This window comes from Alligator mississippiensis, chromosome 10 (assembly GCF_030867095.1).
Source record: "Alligator mississippiensis isolate rAllMis1 chromosome 10, rAllMis1, whole genome shotgun sequence".
Classification (NCBI taxonomy): domain Eukaryota; kingdom Metazoa; phylum Chordata; order Crocodylia; family Alligatoridae; genus Alligator; species Alligator mississippiensis.
The window spans coordinates 41,403,352-41,416,982 of record NC_081833.1 but is presented as its reverse complement, the minus strand read 5'-3'; the positions used below and the strand labels follow the sequence as shown (position 1 = coordinate 41,416,982).

The following is a 13,631-nucleotide window of genomic DNA, read 5'->3' as shown; positions in this document are numbered from 1 at the left end:
AGCTTGAAACTTTGCGAAGTCCAGTCTTTTTCCATGCAGCATGAAGCGTTACCTGCAGCCCTACAGGACAGCGCATACAGCCTAGCCCAGCACAGCAACTGGGAGCGAAGGGGAAAGTGCCCCCAGTTCATGTTGTTGTTCAGACAATGCAACCCTCCCACCCCCTGTGCTGTCCCACTGCCTGGGATGTTACAACATTTCTGCCTGAACTTGCCAAATTTTAAGAACGAATAATGAAACCAAGTCTTTGGGCTGAACCTTGGGTTCTCAGCTTTCCCTGGACACTTGCTATTTCTAGGCTGCTGATACAACCCCCTCCCCTATTTAATGATAAACCTACAGGCCAGCTTATTTCCTGTTGCTTATGTGGGAAAAGGAGGGGGCTGAGAACCTGGAGGCACAGGTGAATTTCCCAACAATCATAGACTCCCAACTTTGCTGTCCATGCACTCCTTCCTTACCATCCCACTCTGGGTCAGGGCAACACTGTGATTTTGAAAGAACTGTTGGTATCTGTAAAGAGTTTTCCTGAGTCTGATGGTTTAGCAGTGGAAACAATCTCTCCTAAAACAGGTAAACACAGTGGTATCTAGCTTCATAGCAATGACTTCTCTATTGCTTAGCAGCAGCATTTTATAGACATAGCCTTTAAAATAAGCCAGATTCCATTAGCAAAAATATTGTTATAAATGAGTTATTAGCAGCTGTGTTTAGTAGTCTCTTTTTTTTAAAGGAATAGAGACTGAATCTTTGCTTGTGAAATGTCAGGTGTCTCAGCACATCGTTTCTCCAAAACCCCATTTATCAACCGTTTAGATATGAGGGGTTGGGAAATGTTGGTTGGCAACCCAGGCTTAGCTTCGGTGTTGTCATATTTTACATTCATTGTCTGCTGCTTATGAAGCAAGGGGCCAGTAATCCCTTCATAAAATGCATTGCTGCAAGTCAGAGACACTTCCTTCTGGCCATGGAAGCATAGCCCACCATATTTTTCACAAAGTGGGGAGTGTTAGAAGGGCTGAACAGAGACAGCCCAGGACAGAAGCTCTGCCTGCTTCTGTGGAGCAACTAGAAACCAGGCAGGGACTGGGAATAGATTGTAGTACAGCTTTCAGTCCCCGTACGTGGCATGTGGTGCAGACCTGATAAGAGATTAAATTGCAGGAAGGGGGCTTGGGAATGAGGACCAGGGTTGTGAATCTTCCTAATTTCCTCTGGGCTTCTCCGGGCTTCTCCAGTCTTCTGTCAAGCTCCCTCCACTCTAAATTCTCTGAAGTCTTTTCAAGCCAAAGTGCACTTTCCCTGTTCACCGTGGAATCTGTTCCAAAGACAATAAGCAGATGACTTTGCCAGTCCAGCTTCCTGTTGAACCTTGCCTTAAGTCTTTGGCTCACTGGCTGGTGGGTCAACAGGGAGTTTGCTGGCTGCACACTTCTGATTCCTGCTCATTTTCAGCTGCTAAATTGTCTTAAAAACAGTTTTAAAAGCACATTAAGTGCTCTTCTGAGGTTAGTGTTCTAGGTGAGTTACATATGTAACACCCACGGTGATGTCCTGCATTTGAGGATAGGAAAGGAACTGATCTGTAAACCAGGATCCTTGGGAAGTCATTTAAGTATTTAAGATGTTGTGGAGGTTGATGATTTAACCCAGTAAAAAGGGGATTGGACAAATTCTGGGAAGAAAGTTCCATCAGTAGGTACTGAAAGTGGCACATAGGGCTCTAAATCAGAACATCCTGCAGTTCTGAATGCTCGAAACTGCAGCGGGAGAGGAATAGGGGTAAAATGTTCTGGACATTCCGTATTGACCCATCTCCTCAGCATCCATACTCTGCCACTGTGCGAGGTGGGCACAGGGCTAGATGGACCTATCGTTAGGGCACACAGAGGTGAAGTAAAAATCATGGGCTGCTCATGGTGCCTGGCGCCATTTTCATGGACTTTTTCTGGTGAGTCGTGTCCACCCCCCCCACCCCCCCGCCACTGATTGGTGGAGAGGGCTGCTCTTCATGTGGCCCCTGTCCCTCACTGCTGATTGGGAGAAAGGGGCGGGGCTGCACAAAAGGCAGCCCTCTCAGCCGGTCAATGGTGGAGGGAGGACTGGGCAGGTGCCAGCTTGACTGCTTCCCATTGTGCCACTCTCACTGGGGAGCCCAAAGGGGAGAAAACTCACTGGGGAGCCAGCATTTTATTTTTAGTAAAAAAAAAAAAAAAAAAAAAAGTGTTCTAGCAATTCCATGCAAAATTGTGGGAAACATCAGTTTTCATGGAAACTGCCTTTTCACAGTTTCCACAAAAATCACCAAATCATGAATTAAGTAGATCCCTTCCTTTCATTTGACACAATAACCATCAGTTCTTAGATTCTGTAATCAAGGAACCATACCAAAGAGCCAGTGCTTATTTTTTTTAATTTCTAGGGGTTTTTTTAAAGCAAATCCAGTGATTTGAGGGGAGATGACTCATGATTTTTGAACAACTGTGAGCAGTTATACTGAAGACTGTCAGTCTTAGACAAAAGGTAATGACTACTGTCACAGTATTTTTGATTGTTTTGTAGAGTAATGGTGTCCATAGATCCCAGTCAGGGTCAGGGGCTGTCTTGACAGTAAAAGCCTAACTAGGTTTAAGACGGAATTTGATTAGTTTGTGAAAGGTTTATATGATGTTTGGTGCCTGCAGTAACAGAGGCTTGGACTTGACAGCTCAAGGAAGTCCCTTCTGGTCCTGTGTCCTTATGTCCTGTTGCGTTGATCACTGAAAACATGTGGGTGAATGCAGTCTCTGATCTGAAGACTTTGGTTTCATTTATGAGGATCCCACTGCCCATGCAGAGTCAACAAGGGTGTTCCCTGTGTAGATCTGATTGCTGGATCGAGGCCTGTTTTCGTACAAGAAAAGTTTAAACTCGTCTTTTTTTTGTTTTCTCCTCAGTAGCTGCTCATCCTTCTGCTATCATGATTCAATTTTGGGTGCCGCACTTCAGGAGGGATGTGGATAACCTGGAGAGGGTCCAGAGAAGGGCCACTCGTATGGTTAAGGGCTTGCAGGCCAAGCCCTGTGAGGAGAAACTAGGGCACCTGGACCTCTTCAGCCTCCGCAAGAGAAGGTTGAGAGGTGACCGTGTGGCTGCCTGTAAGTTCATCACGGGGGCACAGAAGGGAATTGGTGAGGTTTTACTCACCAAGGCGCCCCTGGGGGTTACAAGAAATAATGGCCACAAGCTAGCAGAGAGCAGATTTAGACTAGACATTAGGAAGAACTTCTTCACAGTTAGAGTGGCCAAGGTCTGGAATGGGCTCCCAAGGGAGGTGGTGCTCTCCCCTACCCCGGGGGTCTTCAAGAGGAGGTTAGATGAGTATCTAGCTGGGGTCATCTAGACCCAGCACCCTTTCCTGCTTATGCAGGGAGTCGGACTCGATGATCTGTTGAGGTCCCTTCTGACCCTAACATCTCTGCATCTATGAATCTGGTCTCCAGCATCTACTGCATGCATGGGATGGTCTTTTGTGCCTAATCAAGTTGCCTTCTCTACTTTGAATACGTGCATGATTAAAGATGCTGCAGCAGAAATGCTTAGTGACTACAGAAAGGGTAATAATTCCTTTTGTTGGCACTAAATGCAATTAATCTGTCCATTTTACTTGCTATTCAAACACACAAGGCATCTACTGCTGAACAACTCTCTAATTGGACTTTAATGCCTCTCATTTACTCCATGTTGGCGTAAGTCCTGTCTACAACTTGATGTTTGCTGTAGGATTTATTTGGTTTAAAGATCCAGTCCACGATGTGAACAATGAGCAGCACTCTTGAATGCATTCTTCAGAATGGAGACTGATTCTCTCTGACTGTGTTCCTCCTTCAACACTGTTGACAGGGTGATAGGAATTGCCATACTGGATCACAGCTGCAGTCCAGCAGGCTTGGTGGCCTGTTTGCAGTAGTGGCCAGCACCAGACATGTAACGGAAGACACAATCAACCCCAAAAGCTATCCCTTATGATAGTCTCTTCCAAATCCCTAATCCTTTTCTATTACTGTAGATATCCCTGGGATCCAGAAGAGTATATAAGATGATGACTGCCCAACTGCTGTATCTGTTGCTTTTCTTCTTAAACACTATGGATCAAATGATGGTTTATTCCCAAATTCTACAAGAACACGGCAGTCTGCACAAACCTTCATCCTTTGTGCAGTCTCCCAGGTTCTGTCACCCCCATGATTGACATGGTGTCCTCCTGGCTCCTCACCTGCCTGTGCCAACCATCACTGGGGAGAGGACTGCATACCATGGCAGGGTAAGTAGCATAAGTTGGTACTTATTGATCACACCAGAAATTCCATGTGGCAGTAGTGCAATGGAAAGGTACTTTCCCCAAGAACTGCCCTTTAAGCCTGCAGAGCTGGATGATCTCTCCTCTGGAACCAGTAGTTTCCATCTCCTGTTTCAATTTCATAGAGGCTTTTTGGGAATGGCATTTGGTGTTTCAAGAGGGCCATATCCCAGACTGGATTGAATGGCTTCCACATCTGGAACATGCTGCTAAGATTTTGTCTGGGGTATGCCAGAGCTCCAGCTAGGACTAAAACCCAGAGATTCCTGGCTATAGAGCCTCACCCCTCTGCTCAGGGTCAGACCAATCCCCACATCAGGAAGGAGTTTCACCCTGGGGTCAGATTGGTATGGGCTATGGGTTTTTTTTTCTTTCCTCTGTAATAGGGGACATGGCCTCATCTTTGGATCTCTCAAGTTTATTTTAACAAACCTTGCAGCAGCAGAACATTGACCACAGTTGTCCCCCTGCTTTATCTGTGGCAGGTTAGGATGCTATGCCTTGTGGTTGTGCAACTGTCTTGATGGTGTAGTTTTAGTAATGGTTTAGTCAGGGATTTGTGTGAGATGATTTAGATAGGGATGATCCTGTTTCAGGCAGCGGGCTGAACTAGATGGACAACCCACTGGTGGATTGATGGACTAGGTGGATATGTTGTGAGGTCCTTCCCTGCCCTACTTTTCTATGATTGTCTGTGTTTTTTAAGCATGCACAATATAGTCATGTCAAGAAGCAGTTGTGAACTTCCACCAACTTAATACTTAGTGAAACAGGAAATAGATATGTGATTGCTCATGGAGGCAGAGGGGGTACCTGTTGCATGCTGCAAAAGATACTTACTGTATAAAGCAGTTTAGAAGAGGGTGGAAGAATTTACAGATAACCTGTTCATTCATTTACCCACTTCTCTGCAAACCCCATTTCAAAGGCAGATAAAATTTTAAGTACAGTATTGTTAAGCACAGTGTATGAAGTCTCCTTAGCACATGCTTTTCACACATCTTCTGGACCCTTAAGCAAAGGAGACTTAAACTAATCCAGGTCTGCTAGTACATTTTGTCATCTCCAGAACTCTCCTTAGTTTATGAGTGCTTGAGGCAATGAAGGTCTTCACTGGTGTCCTTCACAGGACCCTAACTTTCAGCAAATAATAGGACCTAAAGGTCTCTGGCACTTGCCACCTGTCTGTCTTGCATCTTGGTATTTAACTAACTCTGCGTAGTGCTCAGCATTGCACAAATTAACTGAATTAAATAATCAATGTAAGGAGATTGGAAATAGCTTTTTGTGTATGTTTTTTAGATCATGCATACTTCCTTGGTATCGGAGTGCATCTACATATCTTAAGTTGGAATTTGTCCAACTAGCGTATGTGGGTATGTATTTGTTGTCCCTTCAGCCCCTCACCCAGGAGGCAAGGTTCGCAAAATATTCTCTGCTAGAGCAGAGGATGCAGAGCATTCTCCCAGGGCAACATAACAAGCTGCTGCATGTGAATACTAGGTTGTTCATTCCACTCATTCATGTTTGGTTCAGCTGTTGCCAGCAGGGAATGCTGTGGGGGGACACTCACCAATATTATGTTTGTTTTTGCTTCTGCTCTTATTTGTCATCCTTTTTTTTCAGAATTCAAACAGACAGCTGATACTAGAATTGGCATTTCTGCAAAGCAAGCACACAGTTGGGTAGCATTGGTAGATGTGCACCTATATATCGGTGCCATATCAGATCAGCACTGATAAAAGGAAAATGATTGGCTGTCAGCTGTTTTTGGCCAGTGCAGCCATTAATGTACTGATAAATATAATATGCTTTCTGGCTGGGGCCCCTGGATACTGTGTGTATATGCACAGCTGTATGCAGCCAGGAATGCAGCTGGGCAGCATGGAGAGCAGTGTCCTGCAGGTAAGTCTGTGGGGAGGAAGGGGCATGGGGGAGCACAAATTGAGGCCCCCATGGTGAGGGAGGGAGTGGGGCTGGGGCTGGAGCTAGGACACGGCGGTGAATGGGACACTGGGGTGGGGAGTGGGACGGAGCCATGGGTGGTTCGTCCAGGGGATCAGTGTCCCAGCACTTAAAAATGGCGGTGGGGGTGCTTGAACTAAAGCTCATCAAATGAGCTTTAGTTCAAGTGCCATTGCCACCATTTTTAAGTGCCGAGATGCTTTTAACTGGAGCCAAGCAGGGCAAGGATGAAGGTGGGCTGCCCACTATGAGCTTGGGGCTCTTCACCCTGCTGCCTTTGCTCTGGGAGCCGCACTCTGGCTGCGCGTCCCCTGCCTGTCCAGCAACAGGAGGCACAGCTTGCCACTGCCACTGGACAACCAGGGGAAGAAGCACAGCCAGCACGCAGCTTCTGAGGCAAAAGCAGTAGGGCGAAGAGCTCTAAGCCCACAGCAGGCCAGCCAGCTTTTGCCCTCATCCTGCATGGCTCGGCTCTAGGTAAAAGTGTCTCAGGGATTAAAAATGGTGGTGGCAATGCTTGAACTAAAGCTCATGCTTGAACTGAAACCCAGCCCCAGGATCCCATTCATCCTTCACCCATTTTCCCTGCCCTGCTCCCTCCCTTACCAGGTGGGCCTCAATTTGTCCCCCACCTCATGACCCTTCCCCTCCACAAATCTACCTGCAGGGTGCTGCTCTCTACGCTGCCTGGCTGTATTCCTGTAAATTGATTATCAGATTGGTATTGGTCAATATGCCTGGTGTATAATCGGCTATTGGTATCAGTCAAGAAAATCTTTGTCAGTGCACCCCTAAGTGTTGGGCATCCTCTTATGGAAGCAGAGTGTCCATAGCTGTTTTCTTTGTCCAAGTCTTTGCAGTGGCAAGGTTTTTCCTTCATCTGAAAGAAGTCCATAAAGGTGCAAATAAACCTTACAGACATAGGAGGAAAATAGCATAGTTCTGCTCAGGAATGTTTCCAGTGACTGAAACTTTCATGTTCAGGTACTTGATTTCTGCTAGCCTCAGACTTGACCTATCAGCCAGTCTAAGCAGGGTCCATATGCCACCTGAAGATTAATGCATTACAGAACCATCTGTTCTACTGTGCTCCAGCAGCCAGTGTTAATCTTTTGTGTGGTCCACAGTGAGAGGGAATCACAGCAATATGAAGCCTAGGTAGAGAGAGAGAGAGGAAGGGAGACAAAAAACCTTCATGAAGGTGCAGGTTTGGTTGCTTAGTGATGTCATGATGACTTCAGTTTTCATTGAGACTTGGGACCAAAGAAAGAAGGAAAATGAGATGTATAAGGGTCCTTGATTGAGCTGTGCCCAGGCAAACTGAAATGCTCCTGCTACCAGCATATGCTAGTGAGGGGCAGTCAAGAAGCTGATACCCAGTCAAGAAGCTGTGTGTGTTTACATGGCATGCCATACTTGCATTGAGAATTTTAGAGCTGAAGCCTATAAAGATGTCATCTTCCTTGATTTAGTCCCATATAAACTGCAGTTATTTTTCTTTAGAGACTTGCAAATTACGGAAGCATAAACTATGCTGATGACCCGACAAGGACATGTTTGGATGCTTTCCCAAGAAGCAACAATGTGCATAAAGCGCTTGCCTGGTTTTGGGTGATGCAGTGGAAACCAGATCAATTTGGTGCATTCATTTGGCTTTCTTCTTTCCCACACCCCCAGCCCAAATCTCTATGTCCTTCTGGACTGAAAATCATTTTCTCTCAGGCTTACTGCAGTGGCAAAGGCTTTGCAGATATGAAGTTATCCTGGGAATGGATGCAAACAAGGAGCTCAGTGGGAGGGAGTTTCCCTTTCCTCCCATTGGTGGTTCATGTAAGTTTGCATTGCCTTTCCTTGTTTTAGGAATTGATTTCCTCAGACCCTGTCCCTGCTGACCAGGTTCATTTGCACAATGTATGCTTTTCCCAGCATAAACTGGAGTTTTGGGGGTGTTCTGTGTGGATAGAATTTCAGCTCCCTGTGGCAGGAAACAGGTGGAAGTGCTCCTTCGTGCATTTTACAGTGTCATCCCATGCTACATGCCTGACAGCTCCCAGCTGTTAGAGTTATGATGTAATAATAAGCAGTTCTGATCTTTCATCATAGTAAATAGAATGAGAACTGGGCTGCCCTGCAGAGTGATCAGGATTACTCTGGTCCTTTTGAATAAAATGTGCTTTAAGACATCCAAATGCAAAATTGTACATTTTGGACAAGCAGTGCAGGCTAAGCCTATGGAATAGGAGACTATCCTGAAAAGCAGTAGCTGAAAAAGGTGTAGGGATCATGTTAGGCAAACAGCTGAAGGTGAGCTTCCAGGGTGCCAATGTGGCAAATAAAACTGATGCACTCTGCTAATCCAGAAGGGTAGTAAGTAGGAGAGGGGAGTAATTTTACCACCATCTGTGCCATTGGTGAGGCCAGTGCTAGAACACTGTGTACCATTCTGGTATCCGCATTCTAAAGGGCATAATGGAAGATTAGAGATGGAGCAGTCGAGTGCCACAAAAATGAATTGTGGATTGTACAGTACACATCACAGTAGGTGCATCTACACGAGACATTTATTACGCAGATGGCCTAATAACACTGCATAGTAGTGTGCCAGTCAAAAACCCTGCTAATATGCTACTGTGCAGTGTTATTAGACAGCATCACAAAAAACATGCGCCGGTGCTACCGCGCAGTAACTGTAGTTACTGTGCATTTAGTTAGTACTTCATTAAGCAAGTACTAATTTAAATGCACAGTAACTACAGTACATTAATGGACACGTAGACGTACCCAGTGAGCAACTAAAGTGCTCAATGTGTTGATCAAAAAGAAGATTAAGCGTTCACTTGATTCTGATGTATAAATACCTGCTTAGCAAGAAAATACCAAGTAAGAAGGGGCCTTTAGCAGAGATCAAACAAACAGTAGTGGCTGGAGACTGGAAAAAAAGTTAATTCAAATTAGAAATAAGGCTCAAATGTTATCAAGTAAATAGCCATTGGAACCAACCACCAAGTACTGGTATTTCCACTTCTTGATATCTTCAGATCCAGATTGGATGCCTTTCTGGAAGATGTGTTTTAAGTAACCCAGGTTTGAGAGTTTAGTACAGAAGTGAGTAGATTAAATTATAATTGCCTGTGCTCTACAAAGGTCAGACTTAGATGACCTATGGTTTCTTCCATCCTGAAACTCTTGGAAACTACCAAAGGAGATAATGAGGGCTAAAGGTACAGAGCAGGAGAATGGGAGTCAGATGGCGTGATTTGTACTGACGTGGTGACATTGGACAACTCGCTTCCCCTTACAGTGCTTCAGTTTCTCTACCTACACAACAGAGATGATGCTTGTCAGTAAAGTTAATAATTTCTCCCAAGAACCACAGTTATATTCTTTTTCTTTCCTGCTTAAAGAACGTTGTGACAAATGTGCTGGGCATTTCTGTGCTCTTCAGAAGACTTGCTTCTCTTGGAATATGTTGGGGGAAAGGAGCGCCAGAAGGAATGAGATGTAGGGGGACAGCGCATGTCACCTTGCAAAAATATCATGAGTGGGTCTCATTCATAAGAATGCACCAGGATTGATTCAACCAGGAGGTTTTGTGGAATTTTCTAAGAGAAACCTACAGCCCCACTTACTGTCTTGATTAGTCCCTGGGAGCCCTATGAGATAGCTCTCTACAGGTGTAGGACATTACCTATGATTGATTAAGCATTTCATATCATAATCTGATTTGGTACATGTGGGAATGCATGCTCAGCTCATATCCAAATCTAACCTCATCTGATACCTCTGAAATCCCAGACACCAATCAGAGGCAAGGCATGGGCCAGAAACCTGGTAGGCAGAAAGAGAAATATGGAGATAAGTCAAAGTATGAGTATAAGGGCAGAAATTGTTCATGACTGGGATTTTTTTCTGCTTCCATATGATACAAATTTTATGGTGCGAGAAATTAATCCTGAGGCCAGACTAGTCTGGAGCTTTAATGGGATAGTCTGACATGCTGTGTTTGGATGGTGACTAAATCATTGAGATGTTCCACTACTGTCCCAGGGCTGTGTCCATGAAGACTTCCTGGAATAGGACTTCTGTGTCAAATTTGGAAAAATGGTCCAGGATCAGCAGCAGGCAGTACCCCAGTCAGGGCCAGCATCCACAAACTGCACAGGACCCTGAGCTAGTCAGGGGCAGGGCTGCATTAACATCCCTGAAACTGACTAGCCATCAAGTTCATGGCTGCTGTTAGTATGGGCGTCTAGAAAAAAGGGGCCCAGTACAGGCCACAAAGACAAAACCCTGTCCTTAGCACTATTGCATCTGCTGCACATGGGTGTCATGGGAATGCAGCTGTGCTGCTTCTGGGTTGAGAAGTCATGGGGTGCCTCCTGAAGGGGAAACCGTACAGCTGGATTCATGCAGTGCTGAACCCAGGCGATCTCATTAGCTCTGCCCCTCACTACTACATAGCAACAACTGGACTGATTAGCTTGGCTGAGAGGCAGAGCTAACTAGCCTATGCAGAGCAATGCATGAATGCAACTGTGCTGCTCCTTCTTCTAGTGAATTGGCCTGTCTGTACCACCACACTGTAACAGTTACGCTAATTAGAATCAGTAGTGTTATGAACTGCTTCTGGTTTTAGAGGTCTGGGGGGTGTCTGGAACTGTGCGCCAGGATTTTCTCTCTGCAGATTGGTCACTTTGGCAGTGGTGGTAGTGATGTCACCATGCTTCTAATTGTCTATACTTCTGAGCAGCCTCTTCAGATTGGTACCTGTGGCTGACATGGTTCATGCCAGCTGTAAGTGTGCTGCTGTGGAAGCTCCAAGGGGCTTCCCACTTGCCATCTGTTTCTCCCCCACTTCTCATCAGAAATTGTGGTTTCTCATTTCATCTCATATGTGAAGGTAAATCTTGGGCTTTGTACCTTCCAGGGCTGAGTTCACAGTTGTGTGTTTCTTCAGAAGCAGTGGTTAGTAGTAGTATCCTAAGCGCCTCAAAGTAATGCATCTGATTATAAGCTTTCAGGGCAAAGATGGAAGTCCAGACTCTTAAAAATATAACCCACAGATCTGCAGGTGATGACATTTCTAGCCTGTAGCTATGACTGAATAGGACCTACCTGATATATTGGGCTCTAAGGAAATGTGGCATATTGGTTAGAGTTGGCCTGTGTGAAGGAAACCCTTCTCAACTGAGGCCGCCAGGTTTACACATGACATTTCTCATCTCCACTTTGATTTTGGTTGATAACAGTGTTGTTGTCTTTGTCTCCATCAGGGTGAAAAGGCCAAGTGGCATGAACAGCCTCTTGGGGAAGATTGGCTCCAAAAAGCAGAAGATGAACACCCTGGAGAAATCCAGACTGGACTGGGAGAATTTCAAGGATGAGCAGGGGATTGGGGAGGAGTTGGCTATCCACAACCGAGGGAAAGAAGGGTAAGTTTGGGCTTTATGTAACAATAGTCCAGTATTTTACACTCCTTGCCAGGCACCCAGGAAATCCCAACCCCCAACATGTTGGGAGGCTATTGAGAGTCCAGTGTGGGTGCATGCCAGAGCTCTGGTTACAGTACTGATGAAGAGTGGTACAGTCTGCAGCAGCCCTGATCTAGCTGAAATCTTCCACAATCTGTTCAGATGGTCAGCAGAATTTTCATGGCCACCTGAAATGACTATGAGTGTGCTCTAGCAGCCCTCCAGATCAAGGAGCAAATGCCATTTGACTATGTCCTATCTAATAAACGGTTATGGTGGTCCTGACCCTGCTTTTGTTTCCAAATCCCAAATTGATCCATACATTTTTCCATCCTATGGTGATATCTTACAGCCTCCTCAGTCTTTCCTTCTGCTCAGTACAGATGCATACAAATAGAGAACAGCTGTCAGAGTGCATTGCAGTTTATGACAGTATTGTGTATTGATTGTGCGTGCCAAGCAATGTTCACTCCAGTGAAGTTAATGTAGGCATTAAAATAAGTAGTGATGCTGTATCTAAAGTAGGGAGTTAATAACATACGCGTGGGAAAGGGAAATCAGATCAGGAATGGCATCTCCACTGGGTGCTTCTCTGTGCTATAAGAAAAGATAAACAGGTTAGCGGACAGTTTATACAATGTAACTTTCTTCTAAGCTGTTCTTTCATTCTGCCTGCAGAAACTGACAGGCTCTATGTTCCTCAAATTTGATTTTCATTTCAAATAGATATTTTATTACCCCTGTCTTTTCACTGTTCACCCTGTCATTAGTCTTCCCCATTAGATCTGCACTGCCATCTTTCTGACACTCAAGGGGTAGGGGAAGACACCTGAACAGTAGTGATGAGGGGTTCGAGACTGGGTTTTCAGGGCTAGGGCCTCTGTTGTTGTAAATCATCGTAGTCGTATTGAAGTCAAAGGAGCTGCTCCCACTGCAGATCTTCTTTGTTATGATGCTCTTTGATCAGACTCTGACTACTTTAGCTTAGAATGAGGAAGTGGCCTCTGTGGGAACTGACAAATCACCACAAATACTATTCATGTCTCCAGCCCAGCAGGATACTATTTCTGTTAGTGAAAAGAGCTAGACTTCTCTAGGGCAGAGCCATTCCTAGCAAGGTTCCTGTATAGCTTGTGCCAGTTACCAGTACCACTGGGAGGCTGCAAATAAAACTGTGCCAAAAGCCCTTGCCTCTCCAATGAAAGTCCCCAGAATGGGTGGAGGATGAGCTATGTCAGTGTAAGTTTCTGCCATACAAGACCCACCAAACTGTGTAAGCCTTGGCTTAAGGTTTTCTGTCTATGTCCACTGTCTTTTGGCCTCCTTGTTGCTTCCCCCATTTGTCTTTAGTAGTGGGGCCCAGGAGAGGGGCCAGATAAAACCCAGCTGAGTTCTTACTCATTGCACAGAGTGAGCAGCCATTAGGTCTGCCAGTCACTTTAGGCCACTACACATCTAGTCTGGATTCAAACTCATGATATCAAATGAAAAGTTCTGTGACCTTCTACCAATCATGAGGTGGTGATTCTTCTTCCCTGAAACTTCATCCATAGTGGATGTGGGTGCAACTCTGTTGACTTCAGCAAACTGTACCTGCACTCTGTTGGAGCCCTGCTGTATTAGTCTAATTGCACTAGCTGTATAAGCTGAACCAGATGGGGCTGCTTGACTTTACAGAAAGTCACAGAGATTCTGCAGCCTCTTTCACTACCTTGTCCTATTCAGTTATATTTACACTTGGGTTATGAGCTGAAATGCCCTGCTTTCTTGGAAGAGGCTGAGTCCTTGCCCTGACCCATATACAAAAATACTTCAGTCATTCTGAATATCCATACTTCGCTCATTGCTGGCAGCCC

The 13,631-nt window shown here is 45.3% G+C and overlaps 1 protein-coding gene across 5 annotated transcripts in view; it reads left to right on the top strand.

Moving 5' to 3' along the window:
* The window catches only part of CFDP1 (craniofacial development protein 1), a 255,468-nt gene that overhangs the window by 139,883 nt on the left and 101,954 nt on the right, over positions 1-13,631 (top strand). For 4 of the 5 annotated variants that reach the window (XR_009455228.1, XR_009455227.1, XM_059713733.1 and 1 more), the window contains exon 6: positions 11,578-11,736. Coding sequence is in view for 2 of the 5 variants with exons in the window: in XM_059713733.1 (XP_059569716.1) it covers positions 11,578-11,736 (159 nt within the window). In the remaining 3 variants the exon portion in view is untranslated. Of the gene's footprint in view, positions 1-4,048; positions 4,304-11,577; positions 11,737-13,631 lie in introns of those variants that run through there. The other variant, XR_009455230.1, reaches the window with a different exon arrangement.